The sequence below is a fragment of the Palaemon carinicauda genome, chromosome 19, assembly GCF_036898095.1.
Source record: "Palaemon carinicauda isolate YSFRI2023 chromosome 19, ASM3689809v2, whole genome shotgun sequence".
In the NCBI taxonomy this organism is placed as follows: Eukaryota; Metazoa; Arthropoda; class Malacostraca; order Decapoda; family Palaemonidae; genus Palaemon; species Palaemon carinicauda.
This window is the reverse complement of record NC_090743.1, coordinates 122,961,294-122,980,989: the sequence shown is the minus strand read 5'-3', so window position 1 is coordinate 122,980,989 and position 19,696 is coordinate 122,961,294. Positions and strand designations below refer to the sequence as shown.

The 19,696-nt window shown below is 43.1% G+C and overlaps 1 protein-coding gene across 3 annotated transcripts in view; it reads right to left on the bottom strand.

The window, feature by feature from the left end:
- The window catches only part of LOC137658814 (zinc finger protein 431-like), a 52,805-nt gene that overhangs the window by 634 nt on the left and 32,475 nt on the right, over positions 1–19,696 (bottom strand). For all 3 annotated transcript variants that reach the window (XM_068393876.1, XM_068393874.1, XM_068393875.1), the window contains one exon: positions 1–1,093. This exon is cut by the window's left edge and continues 634 nt beyond it. In XM_068393876.1, the coding sequence (XP_068249977.1) occupies positions 1–1,084 (1,084 nt within the window). In that variant the 5' untranslated portion in view covers positions 1,085–1,093. The remainder of the gene's footprint in view (positions 1,094–19,696) is intronic.

Sequence of the window (19,696 nt, the reverse complement as noted above, 5' to 3'; positions counted from 1 at the left end):
ATAAGGTATTCTCTTTTGAACTGTCGCAGTTCTTATGAAAAGAGATGTGTTTATCTAATGCCGATTTATTATCAAACACCATACCACAAAATTCATAGCAAATATGCATGGAACGTCCAATATGCTTCAGTACATGATACTGATAGTTAACAATATTTGTAAAAGTTGTTTTGCAGTTGTAACATATTAATGCACAATATTTAACATGAGCACTTGCAAGATGCAGAACGCAGATTTTATGTTTGGTGAAAGGAGCATTACATTTTACGCATCTGTTATGTTGTGGGATGTATGTTTTGGGGGAGATTTTGTGTTCAATCATGTGAATCTCAAATTCACCAAGGTTACCAAAACTTTCCTTACACTGTGGACAATCTCGCAGTTTAAAATGTGTAAACAGATGATCCAAATACAAAGGATGTGAGGGAAAAACATTTGCGCAATGAGTGCACGTGAAATCTTTGCTGCCATTACCATCGTGTGTTCTAGAGCGATCAGCAACATGAATAATTCGCACTTCTGATGCATCAACAACATCGATAATTTGCACTTCTGATGCATCCTCCTTCATTGCAACTGCAGCAGCAATAGGAGAAACAACACATGAGTTTGATATCACAGAGTTGCTAGGCCCACCTTGTTTTACTTTTAGAACACTGTCTTCTATTGCTCTAGGTTCAACTGCCAGGGGGTCCTCTTCAACTTCTTCAATGTCATTTTCAACTTCTATTGGGTCATTTCCAACTTCTACAGTGACATTTTCAACAGGTAGAGGGTCATTTTCCATTTCTTGAGGATAAGCCTCCTTAGTTCTTGTATTTTGGTCAGATTTTCCATCCTCCATTAATTCCAAATGGACTATTTCCATGGGAGATTCATTTGCACTTGAAGCAGCTCCAACTTCCAATAACTCCATATCTGTATTGCCAGAGAAGCCGGCCACGTTACCCACAACTGCATTAATAGTGGCATTCCCGGGAAGCTTTAAATTTTCTAATTTCTTTAGTTCATGGACTTTTTGGTGCTCTTCATAGAATGCCACCGTTAAACAAATCCTTTTACAGTGTTGGCATCTTGAAGCCATCTTCAGTATCTATAAAAAGAAAGGGAAAATTTCACAAACTGTACTCAGAAGTTGATACTCTTTAATATACAATTTTGACATGAGCTATAAACTCTTAATAAGAATTTGGATACTGTATTTAACAAAACAAAAAGCACACCATTGTTTTTACAAATAAGTTATTATTGTCAAGTTACCAAAGGCCACTAAGAAAACTAACCATTTGTTTAGTCTAATCCACTGTATGACCTGAAGACTTTCACTTACATTCAACTTGAAATGAAAAGTGCATAGTCGAACAGAAACTTATGACCAATCAAGGGTTTCTTTCATCCAAAATTATGACAAATATCTAAATATGCTATCAAACACATCCCTTCATTTTACAAAGTATTTGACTCTGATTATAATAATGTGGAAATGTACAAAACTAATGTGAATGGCAATTGGTACTAACAGCTGTTAATGCAGTAACACACCTGAACATCTTGCCTTCAAGAATAGTTCACCTTTAGCGATGATGCATAACCTCGATGTAAAATCAAAAATTTTTAAAGTACAGTAACTTGTATTTTTCATAGCTATACGAACACAATTCCCTTTGCTAGGTGAATGTTTTTAGAGAAACTAGAACAACCATAATAATAATAACAATAACAGTAAGAATAATAATCACTGAATTGTTAACAAGATAGGATCAGTAGTTAGCGGGAGGTAAGGGGAGAAATATCTGCCTGTCATACTTTTGATCTTTGGTCTGTGAGCTGAGAGAAGTATAACTTGAGGAACCCATCCTCCCCCTTGTAAGGAAGATAGATGAGAAGCTTCTTGGAAGAACATAGTCTATCATGAAGACATTTGGTTGTGTAACTAAGAAACATCAGTCTGCAGACTAGCGTGTAATGGTTACGGCTGCTTCCTCCCCTCAAGTGGAGAACAAGAAAAAGAAGAAAGGCCAGTCATTGTAGCTTTCCTCGAGACTTATGAAGGTGTTACAATCCAAGGCAACCCCCAACCCCCAAAAGTAAAAAAACTGTAAGGCAGATTTAGAAAGCTACATTATACTTTTATTTTCATTATCTTAATAAATTTTCATATTTCTTTTATCATCTTCGTATATCTAAAACTTAAGAAGTGCAAGAATTACTATTTGAAAGAGAAACATGAAAATATCAAAATTTTAAAACTTATCTGGCCTTAAAAACCCGATATATGGAGTCCGCGATACAGATTTACATATATTTATAAATGCACAATGTGTTGAGGGAGCAATAGGTGAACCGCAATACAGCGAGGAATTACTCTTGTCCTGTGTGGGAGGTTGGGGATCCAAGGAAGGAAATTCAGAGTTGTGGCCAAAATCCTAAAAGTACCGACTGGTGAATGTGGTCTCGACCTTTCAAACACTATCTTCAACTCAAAGTTCATAGACACGTAATCCAAAACTCACGAGTTCCTCCTCAATATGGCAAAGAACTGCACTGACCTCGGGTGCCTACGTTGTCAGAAGGCACACGGAGCCAGAGATAAAGTCTTTGTGCTTCATTCATGCCTTGAGAGTGCTCAGGCCCTTTGGCACTTCAGGCCTCTCTGTATCAAAAGCACATAGTGGGAATGGGCTCAAGAAGGTAACGAGCTTACTTTGTAATACCTTACTGACTACTAATCATGTATTGTTATTATTACTTGCTAAGCTACAACCCTAATTGGAAAAGCAGATTACTATTAGCCCAAGGACTACAACAAAGAGAAATAGTCCAGTAAGGAAAGTAAATAAGGAAATAAACTATATTTGAGAAGTAATGACTAATGAATATAAAATATTTTGAGATCAGTAACATTGTTAAGATAGAACTGTCATATGACTTAAGACAACCTGTTCAACATGAAAACATTTGCTACAAGTTTTAACTTCTAATGTTCCAACTGCCTGATTAGAAAGATTATTCTACAATCTGGTCAGAGCTGGAATAAAACTTATGATGAAGGAGGCAGAATTAACTTAATAACTAGTACAATGTACAGACAGAAGATCTGAATGCAAAGGAGGGTCAGAATTATGAAAAATCTTATGCAACATCCATGCATAACGAACTTACTGAACAACAGTGCCAGGGATTTATATCTATATTGGGAATAAGAAACATAATAAGACAGTTTTTGTCCAACCAAATGAGATTCAGCAGCTGAAGATTTGACAGGAAATCAATAACTGATTCAAGGTATAATGAAAGAATTAAAATTTTTTACTGAATAGATTGATCACCGAAAATCTTAAAGACTTTCTAAATACTGTAAGAGGATTTTTGTGCAATTGAAGAAGACAATGTTTTTCTCAAAAGTAAATTTGCAATCACGAATCACACCTCAAATTTTAAAGGAGTCGTATAGAATTAAAGAAACATTATCAACATAGAGACCTGGATGTTGAGGAGCCACTGTTCTTGATCTAATTACTCTGAGTTTTGTTAACGTTTAACTTCATGCCCCATGACTTGCACCATATACTAATTTTAGCTAGATCCCTATTATAGGATTCAGCAACCCCAGATCTACATTTATGAGGTGGAATTGATGCAATCCCTTAAAATCCCAAGTAAGTTTAAGTGAAAGGTAATTCAATGTGACTATCTTCTTCGTCATCTTCTGAAGGAAGAAGTGTCGACCGGAGAGGAGGGCAAAGGGGTTGACAAAGGAGGAATGGAGAGCAAACTTCCGCTACGTCCCCTTGCCAGAAATTCTTCGTTGCTGACAGAGGAATTCTGGACTGGGAGATTGACAATGACTGCGTTCCCTTGGAGGAAGAAGATACGAGAGCTTCATTGACTGCAAAACAAACCACTACTCTTGGAACTCACTGACACTGCACAAGAAAGGGATCACAATCTGAAGAACGGTGTCACTGCAAGGTGTGCCAACCAGATTATTAATTGTTATTATTGGTCACGCAGGTATGGGCAGCACTCGGTCCAAATTAGGTGACTACCTCCCTTGGCAGAGAAACTACCACTAAGCATGATGAGTTATTGTCTTTCTGATTGGAAAAGTAGGAACAACATTCCAAGGAGAAAAGTTGCTTTTAGTTACCCAATCAAAAAGGTATACAAGACAAGGGGGCTTTAAATATTTTTATTCTCATAGGAACAAAATCAACTTCACCACATGCTTACCTTTCGGTGCGCTTCCGTTTAAAAGCCAGAGAGCTCGTAATAAGAAAAAACTACGCTCATCACAATCTAAAGTATGAAAAGATCCATCAAGCCATCTGTCATTACTAACAATTTAAAGGCTCAAAACATCTCTACTTCAGAGGACAAAAGGCTTATATATGCGTAGAAACAATCGAACACTATCTTAAATGAAAGTAACAAAAGATCCAACAGTAAGGGAAGGCAGTAACAGTAGGCCTGTTTGCATTTCACCAGAAGACCACAGATGTGATACAGTTGAGCTGGGGGTGGCTCCTGCTCATTCACTTTGTTAACGATCCAATGGTTGTTCTGGCTCTGCTAAAGATCTTCTCTTAATAAAAGGACAAAAGTTTTGTATCCATACAGGAACAAACTCTCTACTGTATATCTAAATAGAAAAGCTAAAGAATGAACACAGTTGACAATCATGGGGAAGACCTACAGAAGGTTTGTATTGGCATAGAAACAAACCTCTCTGCTGTATTCCTAAATAGAAAATAAAAAAGCTACAGAATGATCACTAATGACAATTTTGGGGAAGACGTACAGAAACCAGAATCCTCTAGTCATCCAGAATTGCATACACAGCCCACAGGTTTCTTCTGGTGGTTTCCAGGGCTCTCCAAAATCTTGGCAGTCTTTCCCTCACTAAGATAACTGAAGCTGAAATAGAATCGGCTTCTCCTTCAGGGTCAATGATGATCCTTATCTCCAACCCACAGCGCCTAGAAATCTCCATGGTTGCCTAACAGTGGAGGATGACCAGTTCTTTTAGTATACTGCAAGTTGCTGTACTTATCCACACTACGAAGCTGCCTTTGGAAGTTTCTGGCATATCCATTACACTAATGCCTTTGTCACAGACTTTCTATGATACAATTTCTAATGCATTTGGATTACTCAGCCTCACAACAGAGTATCGATTCCAAATCACCACTCCTACACCTAGTGTCAATCCAGGGCCACGTAGGTATTCAGCTGCATATTTTCTCTATTTCAGCACCATATCTAGGATAGAAATCCTTTTCAATAACACTGTACCCAATGAGTAATCATTGCTGTTTGTTTTAGAGACTATTGACTTTCATAAAAAAGATAGCTTCTGTGCTTAGAATATAACAATTTGGAATAAATTCACACTTTCCTAACTATACAAGCCCAAGTACTTTATAAAGGGAAACGACAAAAGCGAAGCTGGAATACAGTAGTTAAAATTTCATAACGAAGTGTACTTAGTTGGCCATTGGTTACCTGTCGGGGGAAGGGTTTGCCTTGCTTGCTGAGTAGCCACCTTGATTGTAACTGGGACTTTCTAGGGGGTTGGTGATGGCAGAAGAGTATAAGTAAAGGATTCATGTTTATATTGTAGGGGAAAATACAAACTAATTCAAAATTCATCCATTGTTCCAGCTCAAATAAAAGCCTTCACCCTTAGGTGGGAGGATGTTCCCATTACAACTGGCTGGAAAATTAATCCCAGGCTTCCTAAACTAAGACCTTGTAGGTAGCAAGACTTCAGATTCCTTACACCTTGCGCACCAGTGGTATGATTAAAAGCAAATCCACAGCTGTGCAATAAAGGCCACTGATAAGAAAATCTGTGTTGTAATGCTGAGTCTTACGTATGTTAATGGGTTGCCTGGTTCGAACCAAGTAGCAGTATTATTATTATCACTTGATTTGATAAGTTACAACTCTAGTTGGAAAACAAAATCTGCCATAAACCCAGGGGCTCCAACCGGAAAAATAGCAAAGTGAGAAAAGAAAACAAGGAAAAATAATATATCTTAAGAACAGTAACAATAATAAAATAAACATCTCCTATATAAACTAAAATTTCCAACAAAACAAGAGGAAGAGAAATAAGATGGAATATTGTGCCCAGTGTACCCTCAAACAAGGCAACTCTAACCCAAGACAGTGAGCAAGAGAACTCTAACTAAAGACGGTGAAAAATGTTATTTTCATTAGTAAAATAAATTTTTGAATATACTTACCCGATGATCATGTAGCTGTCAACTCCGTTGCCCGACAGAAATCTACGGTCGGGATACGCCAGCGATCGCTATCCAGGTGGGGGTGTACACAACAGCGCCATCTGTGAGTAGGTACTCAAGTACTTCTTGTCAACAAGAACTCAATTTTCTCCTCGGTCCACTGGTTCTCTATGGGGAGGAAGGGCGGGTTCTTAAATTCATGATCATCGGGTAAGTATATTCAAAAATTTATTTTACTAATGAAAATAACATTTTTCAATATTAATCTTACCCGATGATCATGTAGCTGATTCACACCCAGGGTGGTGGGTGGAGACCAGCATACATGTTAACAAAGAAGCTAAGTATCCCGTATTTCATTTTATCAGTTATTCAAAATAACAAACATAAAATAAATAAGTACCTGGTAAGGAAGTCGACTTGAACTATTACTCTGCCTTTTTTAAGTACGTCTTCCTTACTGAGCCTAGCGGTCCTCTTAGGATGCTGAACGACTCCTAGGTGCTGAAGTATAAAGGGCTGCAACCCATACTAAAGGACCTCTACACAACCTCTAACCTAGGCGCTTCTCAAGAAAGAATTTGACCACCTGCCAAATCAACCAGGATGCGGAAGGCTTCTTAGCCTTCCGTACAACCCAAAAAACAACAATAAAAAGTATTCAAGAGAAAGATTAAAAAGGTTATGGGATTATGGGAATGTAGTGGCTGAGCCCTCACCTACTACTGCACTCTCTGCTACGAATGGTCCCAGGGTGTAGCAGTTCTCGTAAAGAGACTGGACATCTTTGAGATAGAATGATGCGAACACTGACTTGCTTCTCCAATAGGTTGCATCCATAACACTCTGCAGAGAACGGTTCTGTTTGAAGGCCACTGAAGTAGCAACAGCTCTCACTTCATGTGTCCTTACCTTCAGCAAAGCAAGGTCTTCTTCCTTCAGATGAGAATGTGCTTCTCTAATCAGAAGCCTGATGTAGTAAGAAACTGCGTTCTTAGACATCGGTAGAGTAGGCTTCTTGATAGCACACCATAAAGCTTCTGATTGTCCTCGTAATGGCTTTGACCTTCTTAAATAGTACCTAAGAGCTCTTACTGGGCAAAGTACTCTCTCTAGTTCGTTCCCCACCAAGTTGGACAGGCTTGGGATCTCGAACGACTTAGGCCAAGGACGGGAAGGAAGCTCGTTTTTAGCCAAAAAACCGAGCTGCAAGGAACATGTAGCCGTTTCAGAAGTAAAACCTATGTTCCTGCTGAAGGCGTGGATCTCACTTACTCTTTTAGCTGTTGCTAAGCACACGAGGAAAAGAGTTTTTAATGTGAGGTCCTTAAAAGAGGCTGATTGGAGCGGTTCAAATCTTGATGACATTAGGAACCTTAAAACCACGTCTAGATTCCAGCCTGGAGTGGACAACCGACGTTCCTTTGAGGTCTCAAAAGACCTAAGGAGGTCCTGTAGATCTTTGTTGGTGGAAAGATCCAAGCCTCTGTGGCGGAATACCGCTGCCAACATACTTCTGTAACCCTTGATCGTAGGAGCTGAAAGGGATCTTACGTTCCTTAGATGTAACAGGAAGTCAGCAATCTGGGTTACAGTGGTACTGGTTGAGGAAACTGCATTCGCCTTGCACCAGCTTCGGAAGACTTCCCATTTAGACTGATAGACTCTGAGAGTGGATGTCCTCCTTGCTCTGGCAATCGCTCTGGCTGCCTCCTTCGAAAAGCCTCTAGCTCTTGAGAGTCTTTCGATAGTCTGAAGGCAGTCAGACGAAGAGCGTGGAGGTTTGGGTGTACCTTCTTTATGTGAGGCTGACGCAGAAGGTCCACTCTTAGAGGAAGAGTCCTGGGAACGTCCACTAGCCATTGCAGTACCTCTGTGAACCATTCTCTCGCGGGCCAGAGGGGAGCAACCAACGTCAGCCGTGTCCCTTTGTGAGAGGCGAACTTCTGAAGTACCCTGTTGACAATCTTGAACGGCGGGAACGCATACAGGTCGAGGTGGGACCAATCCAGCAGAAAGGCATCCACGTGAACTGCTGCTGGGTCTGGAATCGGAGAACAATACATCGGGAGCCTCTTGGTCATCGAGGTAGCGAATAGATCTATGGTTGGCTGACCCCACAGGGCCCATAGTCTGCTGCAAACATTCTTGTGAAGGGTCCACTCTGTGGGGATGACCTGACCCTTCCGGCTGAGGCGATCTGCCATGACATTCATATCGCCCTGAATGAACCTCGTTACCAGCGAAAGCTTTCGATCGTTTGACCAAATGAGGAGGTCCCTTGCGATCTCGAACAACTTCCTCGAATGAGTCCCTCCCTGCTTGGAGATGTAAGCCAAGGCTGTGGTGTTGTCGGAGTTCACCTCCACCACCTTGTTTAGCTGGAGGGACTTGAAGTTTATCAAGGCCAGATGAACCGCCAACAACTCCTTGCAATTGATGTGAAGTGTCCTTTGCTCCTGATTCCATGTGCCCAAGCATTCCTGTCCGTCCAGTGTCGCACCCCAGCCCGTGTCCGATGCGTCCGAGAAGAGACGGTGGTCGGGGGTCTGAACAGCCAAAGGTAGACCTTCCTTGAGAAGAATGCTGTTCTTCCACCACGTTAGAGTAGACCTCATCTCTTCGGAAACAGGCACTGAGACCGCCTCTAGCGTCGTGTCCTTTATCCAGTGAGCAGCTAGATGATACTGAAGGGGGCGGAGGTGGAGTCTCCCTAACTCGATGAACTGGGCCAGCGATGAAAGTGTCCCTGTTAGACTCATCCACTGCCTGACTGAACATCGGTTCCTTCTCAGCATGCTCTGGATGCATTCTAGGGCTTGATTGATCCTTGGGGCCGACGGAAAAGCCCGAAAAGCTCGACTCTGAATCTCCATACCTAGATAGACAATGGTCTGGGATGGGACGAGCTGGGACTTCCCTATATTGACCAGGAGGCCCAGTTCCTTGGTCAGATCCATAGTCCATCTGAGATTCTCCAGACAGCGATGACTTGTTGGAGCTCTTAAAAGCCAGTCGTCCAAATAGAGGGAGGCTCTGATGTCTGCCAAGTGAAGGAATTTCGCAATATTCCTCATCAGTCTGGTAAACACAAGAGGTGCCGTGCTTAGGCCAAAGCACAGGGCTTGGAACTGGTACACAACCTTTCCAAAGACGAACCTTAGGAAAGGTTGGGAGTCTGGATGGATGGGGACGTGAAAGTACGCGTCTTTCAGGTCTAACGAGACCATCCAGTCCTCCTGCCTGACCGCTGCTAGGACCGACTTCGTCGTCTCCATCGTGAACGTCTGCTTGGTGACAAAAGCATTGAGAGCACTGACGTCCAGCACCGGTCTCCAACCTCCTGTCTTCTTCGCTACCAGGAAGAGACGGTTGTAGAAGCCCGGGGATTGATGGTCCCGGACTATGACTACCGCTTCCTTTTGTAGCAAGAGCGACACCTCTTGTTGCAACGCTAGCCTCTTGTCCTTCTCCTTGTAGTTGGGAGAGAGGTTGATGGGAGATGTAGCTAGAGGGGGACTGCGGCAGAACGGAATTCTGTATCCCTCCCTTAGCCACTTCACAGACTGAGCGTCTGCACCTCTGCTCTCCCAAGCTTGCCAGAAGGTCTTGAGTCTGGCTCCCACTGCTGTCTGGAGAGGAAGGAAGTCAGAACTTGCCTTTTGCGGACTTGGAACCCTTCTTGGATTTGCCACGGTGACTGTCGGCACGGGTACCTCCTCTGCTGGAGGTTCTGCCACGAAAGGGCGGGATGAACCGAGTTGCAGGAGTGTCTACTGCTGCAGGGCGGAAGGGTCTAGGCACGGAAGGTAAGGTTTTAGCCTTACGTGCAGAAGATGCCATCAGATCATGGGTATCCTTCTGGATAAGAGAGGCAGCCATCCCCTTAATCAGCTCCTCCGGAAACAGACACTTGGAGAGAGGAGCAAACAACAACTCTGACTTCTGGCAAGGAGTGATACCAGCCGATAAGAAGGAGCAAAGATGTTCTCTCTTCTTGAGCACTCCCGACACGTACGAAGCCGCAAGTTCACCAGACCCATCCCGAATGGCTTTGTCCATGCTAGACATGACCAGCATGGCAGAGTCCCTATCTGAAGGGGAAGTCTTCCTGCTTAAGGCTCCCAAACACCAATCGAGGAAGTTGAAGATCTCGAAGGCACGAAAGACTCTCTTCAACAGATGATCCATATCAGAAAAGGACCAGCAGATCTTCGATCGTCTCATAGCCAACCTGCGGGGAGAGTCAACCAGACTTGAGAAGTCGCCCTGGGCAGAGGCAGGAACTCCCAAGCCGGGTTCCTCTCCCGTGGCATACCAGACGCTCGACTTGGAAGCAAGCTTGGTAGGCGGAAAGATGAATGCAGTCTTTCCCAGTTGCTTCTTGGAATGCAACCACTCTCCCATAACCCTCAAAGCTCTCTTAGATGATCGTGCGAGAACAAGCTTGGTGAAGGCAGGCGCAGCAGACTGCATGCCCAGAGCAAACTCGGAGGGAGGAGAGCGAGGGGTTGCAGACACAAACTGCTCAGGATACAAGTCCCTGAACAAGGCAAGGACTTTACGAAAGTCTAAGGAGGGAGGCGTAGACTTGGGCCCTTTAAAGTCAGAGTGCGGCTCATCCAAGTGTGCAGCTTCGTCATCCGATACTCCATCATCCGAAAGCTGAGTAGGAAGTGGCAAAGGCAGAGCAGAAAGCTGAACGGCTGAATCCGGCAGTACGGGTGCATGCGTAGCTGCGGATCCAACATCATGCCGCTGCTGGTCAGTCTGCGAGCTGGCAACAACAAAAGCAGAGTGCTGGTGCGTGGGTGGGGCTGCGGTGGGTTGCGGAGCATGCTGTATGGTATGCGGAGCATGCTGTATGGAATGCGGCGCATGCCGCATGGGTTGCGGAGAAAGCCGCATAGTGCTGGAACCCGGCAGCTCTACAGCACCTTCCCACTGCTGATGCGGTAGCTCACGCATGTCAACGGATGGAGCAGCAAGAACATGCGTCTGGCAGGGTGGACTGCGCATCGGTGGTGGAGCTCTCACAGGTGGAGTGTGGGAGCAGGCAGCCGCAGTATCTGCTGAGCGCACAACCTCGGCGGGTTGTAGGTTAACAGGTGCAGTGTTAACCTTCTCAGCATGATACTCCTGCATGAATGCCGCAAGCTGAGACTGCATAGTCTGCAGCATGGACCACTTAGGGTCTACCGTGGTTGGAGCAACAACAGACGGAGCAGAAGCCTGTTGTGGAACCACTCTACCTCTCTTGGGAGGTGTGCAGTCATCAGATGACTGCAGCGAGTCCGAACTGACCCAGTGGCTACACCTGGGCCGTTGGACTCGCTCGGAAGGGACCTTACGTTTGAGCGGTCGTGAGACCTTGGTCCATCGTTTCCTCCTGGAAACTTCTTCCACAGACGAGGAATGTAAGGGCTCATTCGTCTGTTTGTGGATGGGACGATCTTGAACAGATACGTCCGCAACCACTGAGGATACATCCGTGCGCCGATCAAGGCCTGCCGAACCCTTTGGTCCTTCGACATTGCTTCTCCCCTGGGCTTGGGAGCTTGCAAGAGGTCCCGGACTGGGAGGACGACTGGCACGCACAGATGTACCTTCATGCGCAACACTGACACTGACACTTTTCACATCACTAGCACTGATAACACTTCCCACTGCACTTTTCGCTTTCAGCTCTCTGACATCTGCCAAGAGCTGATTACGGTCATTAGCCAATGACTCCACTCTGTCACCGAGAGCCTGAATGGCACGCAACATATCCGCCATGGATGGCTGAGCACTAGTAGCAGGTTCGGGAGTCACCACCACAGGGGAAGGAAAAGGTTGAGGGGCATGGGGAGAGGAAAAATCCACAGAGCGAGAAGAACTCCTCCTGATTCTCTCCTTCTCTAACCTACGTGCATTTTTAAGGAATTCGTTAAAATCAAATTCCGAAAGCCCAGCGCATTCCCCACATCGATCTTCCAATTGACAGGATTTACCCCTACAATTGGAACAAACGGTGTGAGGATCTATAGAGGCCTTCGGAAGACGCCTAGCACAAGTCCTAACACTACACTGCCTGTATTTAGGGACTTGAGACTGGTCAGACATCTTGAATTTAGAAGTAGTCAAGGGGGAATTCCAAAATCTAGCAAAGTTCGTTAACAATTAATCCAAATTAATTCCAAAAGCTTGCTAAGCTAATGATAAAGCTTCCTGAATAGCGAAGGCTAAACTCTAGAGTAAATACATCACCAAAACGTGAACAACAACTCCAGAATCAACAGCGTATCCAAGTAGGTCTTGCCGGCGGCACGACAGAGGAAAAATTGAGTTCTTGTTGACAAGAAGTACTTGAGTACCTACTCACAGATGGCGCTGTTGTGTACACCCCCACCTGGATAGCGATCGCTGGCGTATCCCGACCGTAGATTTCTGTCGGGCAACGGAGTTGACAGGTACATGATCATCGGGTAAGATTAATATTGAAAAACCATGGTACAGAGGATATGGCACTACCCAAGACGAGAGAATAATGGTTTGATTTTGGAGTGTCCTCCTAGAATAACTGCTTACCATGGCTAAAGAGTCTCTTCTACCCTTACCAAGGGGAAAGTAGCCACTGAAAAATTACAGGGCAGTAGTTAACCCTTTGGGTGAACAAGAATTGTTTGGTAATCTCAGTGTTGTTAGGTGTATGAGGACAGATGATAATATGCAAAGAATAGGCCAGACTTTTTGGTGTATGTGTAGACAAAGGGAAAATGAACCATAACCAGAGAGAAGGATCCAATGTAGTACTGTCTGGCCAGTCAATGAACCCCATAACTCTCCAGCGGTAGGAACTGTTCTGAGGAGCCTCGCCTCAGCTCTCTCCGGTCCAAGCTACGCCGAGGATAGGTAGACCTGTACAGGGAGGCCAACCGCACGGCACAAATCTTCAGCAGCTCACCCTCTCCACAGATGGCACTGCTGAACCGGCCTTCCTACCTGCATCACGCCTTACTCGGGCTTCTCCGTACCAGTCGAGGTGGTGTTCCTTCATGTTGGGGTAGGAGATCACGGGACCCCCTATTGCCAAGAACGCCTCCTTGATTTCCCACTTTAAGAACCTTCCTAGCTTAGTGGTACATCAGCCAATGCTTCCTGCAGTATACCTACTGGCACAGTAGGCCTCAAAATCTCTCGGGAATCAGGCAAAACTCTGGCCAGTTTCTAGCTAGAAGATCCCAGTCTTGGGGCTCTTCCGGGAGTCTAGGGCCTCAAGCAGATCAGACAGACGGTGGTCTGTCTGGAGAAAATGGACATGGATGGTGGAGACAATGTCGTCTGAGCTAACACTAGGACAGGAGCTGGAAGTGACACCAGAAGTGTCGCTACCAGAATCGTCACTGGTAGACTCCTGTGACGACGTCGTCATTTTGGGTATGTCTGATCTGGTTGTGTCCTTGGCCTGGAGTCTATGCTTTGGGAAGGCCCCTGTCTTGGCAACAACTGCCTCAGCTGTAGCTACTGGAGCCTTTTCTGACCTACTGGCTTCGGCCAGGTTACCCAAGAACTGCTCCCTTAGTCCACTGGCTGAAGTCTCTGGCGGACTAAAGGGGTTAGTTGCTGGAACAAGCGAGGAGGCAAGAGGTCCACTTCAAGCAGGAGACTCCCAGAAGCCTGGTACAGGGGGAACTAACGGTGAGAAGCCTGGAGGGGGCTGGAGACCTCCAATCACTGGCCCCTCTCTAGTTACAGGAATGGCCAGACCATTGACGTTTGGCCAAGCCAGGGACGTAGAGGGAGCGCTGGTGGTCACTGTGGTTGTGACCCCAGTGGCATGTTGGTAAAAGCTCCATGCTATTCAGCACTGCCACCTGAAGTGTCAGGGACTTCAGCTGAATTGCCAGGTTACTGACAATCGTGACGAGGCTCTCCACACCCCTAATAAGCCTCTTCTTAGTCTTTCGACCTTTAGTCAACAATGGTGCCATATCTGAAGGTAGGTGCTTCCCGGGTCTGGGCACCAAAAATTATGTAGTGGTTTGCGGACTGTGGCCAGATGTAGCACGCAGACTGCCTAGTGTCTGAATGCCGACCACACTCCGTTTCCCTACACAAAAAGAACTGGTGGAATAATCAGAAATCTGTGTAAAAGGTAAACCATCAAGGATAAACTGGGCACTGGCCACCACCCCTTGATTTTATACTGGGTAAGGGGACCCACCAAGAACCTTACTTCCCTCTTATCTTCTCTTGCTTTGAACTTGAATACATGTAGTATGACTGCTGATTTAATTCTGGAAAAAATCAGCCAAGGTTACATATAGCTTGAATCTCAGGTTAGAGTTTATAAAAGTATCGACAAATATAACTTGTGGCTGAGAAGGGGACACTACGGTGTAGTGAAAAATACACGGTTTACAAAAAACTAAAAAGATATTTATTTTGAGAAAGGAAAAAAAAGATAGTGAGGAGAAAGTACAGGTCTCCAAAAATCAGAAGCAGACAGATATATCCAGGCAGAGCTTCTCAGGACTCAATCCAGAAACTACTCAATCTACACATACAAGTATAAATAGTATACATATCTTGGCTAAATTCAAATGTAATTTGAACGATTGCTTCCATTACAATCAAAAGGATTATAATACAAGGTTAACACATCTGACCTGTCTCTCCAATCTCGCCTGTACATCATAAAGACAAAAAAATTTTTAATGTATAAAAAACTTTTAAGTTTATAAAAAAAGGGAAAAAAGTTCATTTCATTCCAGAGACAAAAAAATACAATACTGTAGAATGATAATACAGGTTATGCTTAAGCCATTTTGAGTAAAATTAATCGACTAAAACATACTCAAAATACAAAGCTGAATGAACACCTGTGGTATAATTAATTCCACAGTTCATTAGGGGTTCTATATCTTATTCATCATATTTTGTCAAGGGTGTTTCAAAGGTAGTTATGAAATCATTGTAGCACTATAACGAGAGCAAATGAAAAGGTACCCCTCTCCACCATGATGGCTAAACTTCAATTACATAAATGCCATACCAGGTGTATGGGTCAAGAATCTTAGGATTTTATTTAGATAGCAGTAAAGCCACTTCTTTAACATCAAGGAGGCTATTTACAATTTATGCTGCAAACTAGCCCAACTTGATGAGTACCAGTTCAATAAACATTATTAAGAAATTTCTAAATTGTTTCACTGCCTCATTGTTGAGAATCTATTCACTGCTGGACCACTATACCAAGTTCACAGAGTGTTTATAAGGTAGAGGAATGTTCACATCACTCCAATGATTCTCTGGGTTAACAGGATACACAGAGTATGTCTGATATATATTTGTTCCCGCTGTTCACTGTGTGGTTAATTCACAACAGTTTTTGTCAAATCTCCTCACACTTCGCAATCTCTGTCCTTAAGAACAGTCAAATGTCTGCAGAATGCTTCTCTACTCGATTGTAATTCTAGTTAAGGGGACCGTCCGCCATGTCCGCCATTTTTTTTTCTAATGATCCAAATTACACAATATCTATATATGTTTTAGACATATATAATACCTTCATCATATAAAAATTTCAAGACATTTGATCAAAAACTTTTGGATTTATTAGCAAAAATCATGATTTAAAAAAAATATTTAGGTACATTTTTCCCCACTACTATAATACCAATTGTATTGAAACTTATACCACAAAAACTACTCTAACAACCGAACAATTCTGTCAGACAGAATTTTGATTTTCATTTCTGTTTTTTTTTTAATGAATTTTGATTTTTTTTCCTCGTCTAGACGGAAAATAATCGTGCAAAAAAATGTAAAAAGAAAATAAAAATTTTGTCTGACAGAATTGAGGGATTTTTATACTTCTTTTCAACGATATCTTTTTCTCTAATATCGAACAACAAATAAGTATGAAAAATGTACCTAAGTGGGAATAAGTATGTTTTTGAGTTATGAGCTCCCAAAGATTCGCAGCAAACTTTCGCTTCTTTTCTAAAAGAAATCAAGATAATATTATTATGATAACTTTTATTGTTTATTCCTACATAAATGCACCCTAAACGAGGTATTTGAACCCTCAGTTTACTATTCCTATGTTATGAGTTGCCAGCGATCTCTAATTGTTGCCAGTGTTTTAGTTAGCAGGTTTCAGCTTTGTACTCTTATCCATGTTTCCCTCTTTCTTGGTTCTTTGTTCTTGTTCTCCACTTACTTTTTGTTCTTTCTATCACCTTATGTAACATTGGCATTGCTATAAAATTCCAGAGGACATTGTGAAAGCACAATCAACATACGAACTTCAGGTAAATAAACACATGCATTATATTTTCTATATGTCTTTGGAAACTCTGCTGATGTTTTCGTAGCTGGTAGTTTTCATTCACCTACCCTCTATCAATGCCTTTCATTTCTGCCAGAAGTACGAGATTTCGAAACATGAGAGAGATAGAAAGAGAGAGAGAGATAGAGAGAGAGAGAGAGAGGGAGAGAGAGAGAGAGAGGGAGAGAGAGAGAGAGAGAGGGAGAGAGAGAGAGAGAGAGAACTGCGCATCTGTCAAACTCAGTCATACAGACGACGCCATAAGGATGACGTCATCATTTAAAGACCGCTATATCTTCATTGTTTAGAAAAATTATTGACTATTTGTTCTTTCTATAACCTTAGGTAACATTGGCCTTGCTATAATGCTCCCGAGGGCGTTGTGGAAACACAATGTACATACGAACTTCAAGTAAACAAACGCATACATTATAACTTCTATACATCTTTGGAAACTTTGGCTTCTGTTATTGTAGGAGTAGATTTCGTTCATCTACACTCTACCAATGCCTTCCATTTCTGCCAGACGTACGATAGCTCGAAATATAAGTGAAAAATCGCTATAGATATGCAAAATTAACACACAAAGACGATTTTGTCAAACTCAGTCATGCAGACGACACAGTAAGGATGACGTCATCATTTAAAAACCTCTATATCTTCGTTATTTGTAAAAATAACTGGCTGAAACTTCTGGGGAGTATGTACGACATGTTTACGCATACATAGAAGCAATAAAACGATTTTCTATTTCTGAAAGTTGTTATGTTAATACCCCATGGCGGACGGTCCCCTTAATATCTCCAAGTCCTACAGGGAGTAGGGCACACTGCTAGCCACCTGTTTAATGAAACAAAATGACAAATTCGTAGGTAATTTGTATTTTTCCTAACTATACAAACCTTAGCTATTTAATATGGGTAATTACTTTCGGCGTAGCTGAAATTAACAGCCATTAGAATTTTAAAGAGGGTTTACTACCCCACCGCTACTTAGCGGGGGGTAGGGAGGGTAGCTTGTTAACCCCCCCTCACAGACACCTGTGCTGAGCTCACTTTGCTTAGTGGTAGGACTTCACGGGGGATAGGGCTGGCGGGCAAGTTTGATTAAATAGCTAAGGTTTGTATAGTTAGGAAAAATGTTATTTTGATAATAAAATAAATTTTTGAATATACTTACCCGGTGATTATAATAGCTGCAACTCTGTTGCTCGACAGAAAAACTCTACGTAAAAATTCGCCAGCGATCGCTACACAGGTAGGGGGTGTACTCAACAGCGCCATCTGTCGTTCAGATACCCATTACTCATTGTAAACAAAGAACTCAATTTTCTCCTCGGTCCACTGTGTCTCTATTGGGGAGGAAGGGAGGATCCTTTAATTTATAATCACCGGGTAAGTATATTCAAAAATTTATTTTATTATCAAAATAACATTTTTCAATATTTAACTTAGCCGGTGATTATAATAGCTGATTCACACCCAGGGGGGTGGGTAGAGACCAGCAAAATATGTTTACATCATATGAGCTAAGAATTTTTATTTCATTTTAGAAGTTATCAAAATAACTAAACAAAATAAATAGGTACCTGGTAAGGAAGTCGACTTGAACAATTACTCTGTACGTCTTCCTTACGGAGCCTCGCGATCCTCTTAGGATGCTGAGCGACCCCTAGGAGCTGAAGTATCAAGGGTTGCAACCCATACAACAGGACCTCATCAAAACCTCTAATCTAGGCGCTTCTCAAGAAATTACTTTGACCACCCGCCAAATCAACTAGGATGCGAAAGGCTTCTTAGCCTTCCGGACAACCCAAAAACAACAATAAAAACATTTCAAGAGAAAGATTAAAAAGGTTATGGAATTAGGGAATTGTAGTGGTTGAGCCCTCACCCACTACTGCACTCGTTGCTACGAATGGTCCCAGAGTGTAGCAGTTCTCGTAAAGAGACTGGACATCCTTAAGATAAAAAGACGCGAACACTGACTTGCTTTTCCAATAGGTTGCGTCGATTATACTTCGCAGAGATCTATTTTGTTTAAAGGCAACGGAAGTTGCGACAGCTCTAACTTCGTGTGTCCTTACCTTCAGCAAAGCTTGGTCTTCCTCATTCAGATGGGAATGAGCTTCTCGTATTAACAGTCTGATAAACTAGGATAAAGCATTCTTTGACATAGGCAAAGATGGTTTCTTAACTGAACACCATAAAGCTTCAGACGGGCCTCGTAAAGGTTTAGTTCGTTTTAAATAGAACTTAAGAGCTCTTACAGGGCATAAGACTCTTTCTAGTTCATTTCCAACCATACGATAAGCTTGGAATATCGAACGATTTTGGCCAAGGTCGAGAAGGCAGCTCGTTTTTGGCTAGAAAACCAAGTTGTAGAGAACATGTAGCCGTTTCAGATGAGAATCCGATGTTCTTGCTGAAGGCATGAATCTCACTGACTCTTTTAGCTGTGGCTAAGCATACCAGGAAAAGAGTCTTTAAGGTGAGATCTTTCAGGGAGGCTGATTGTAGCGGCTCGAACCTGTCTGACATAAGGAATCTTAGTACCACGTCTAAATTCCAACCAGGTGTAACCAAACGACGCTCCTTCGTGGTCTCAAAAGACTTAAGGAGGTCCTGTAGATCTTTATTGTTGGAAAGATCTAAGCCTCTGTGACGGAAGACTGATGCCAACATGCTTCTGTAACCCTTGATAGTGGGAGCTGAAAGAGATCGTTCTTTCCTCAGATATAAGAGGAAGTCAGCTATTTGAGTTACAGAGGTACTGGTCGAGGATACGGATACTGACTTGCACCAGTTTCGGAAGATTTCCCACTTCGATTGGTAGACTCTAAGGGTGGATGTTCTCCTTGCTCTAGCAATCGCTCTGGCTGCCTCCTTCGAAAAGCCTCTAGCTCTCGAGAGTCTTTCGATAGTCTGAAGGCAGTCAGACGAAGAGCGTGGAGGCCTTGGTGTACCTTCTTTACGTGTGGCTGACGTAGAAGGTCCACCCTTAGGGGAAGTGTTCTGGGAACGTCTACTAGCCATCGAAGTACCTCGGTGAACCATTCTCTCGCGGGCCAGAGGGGAGCAACTAGCGTCAACCTTGTCCCTTCGTGAGAGGCGAACTTCTGCAGTACCTT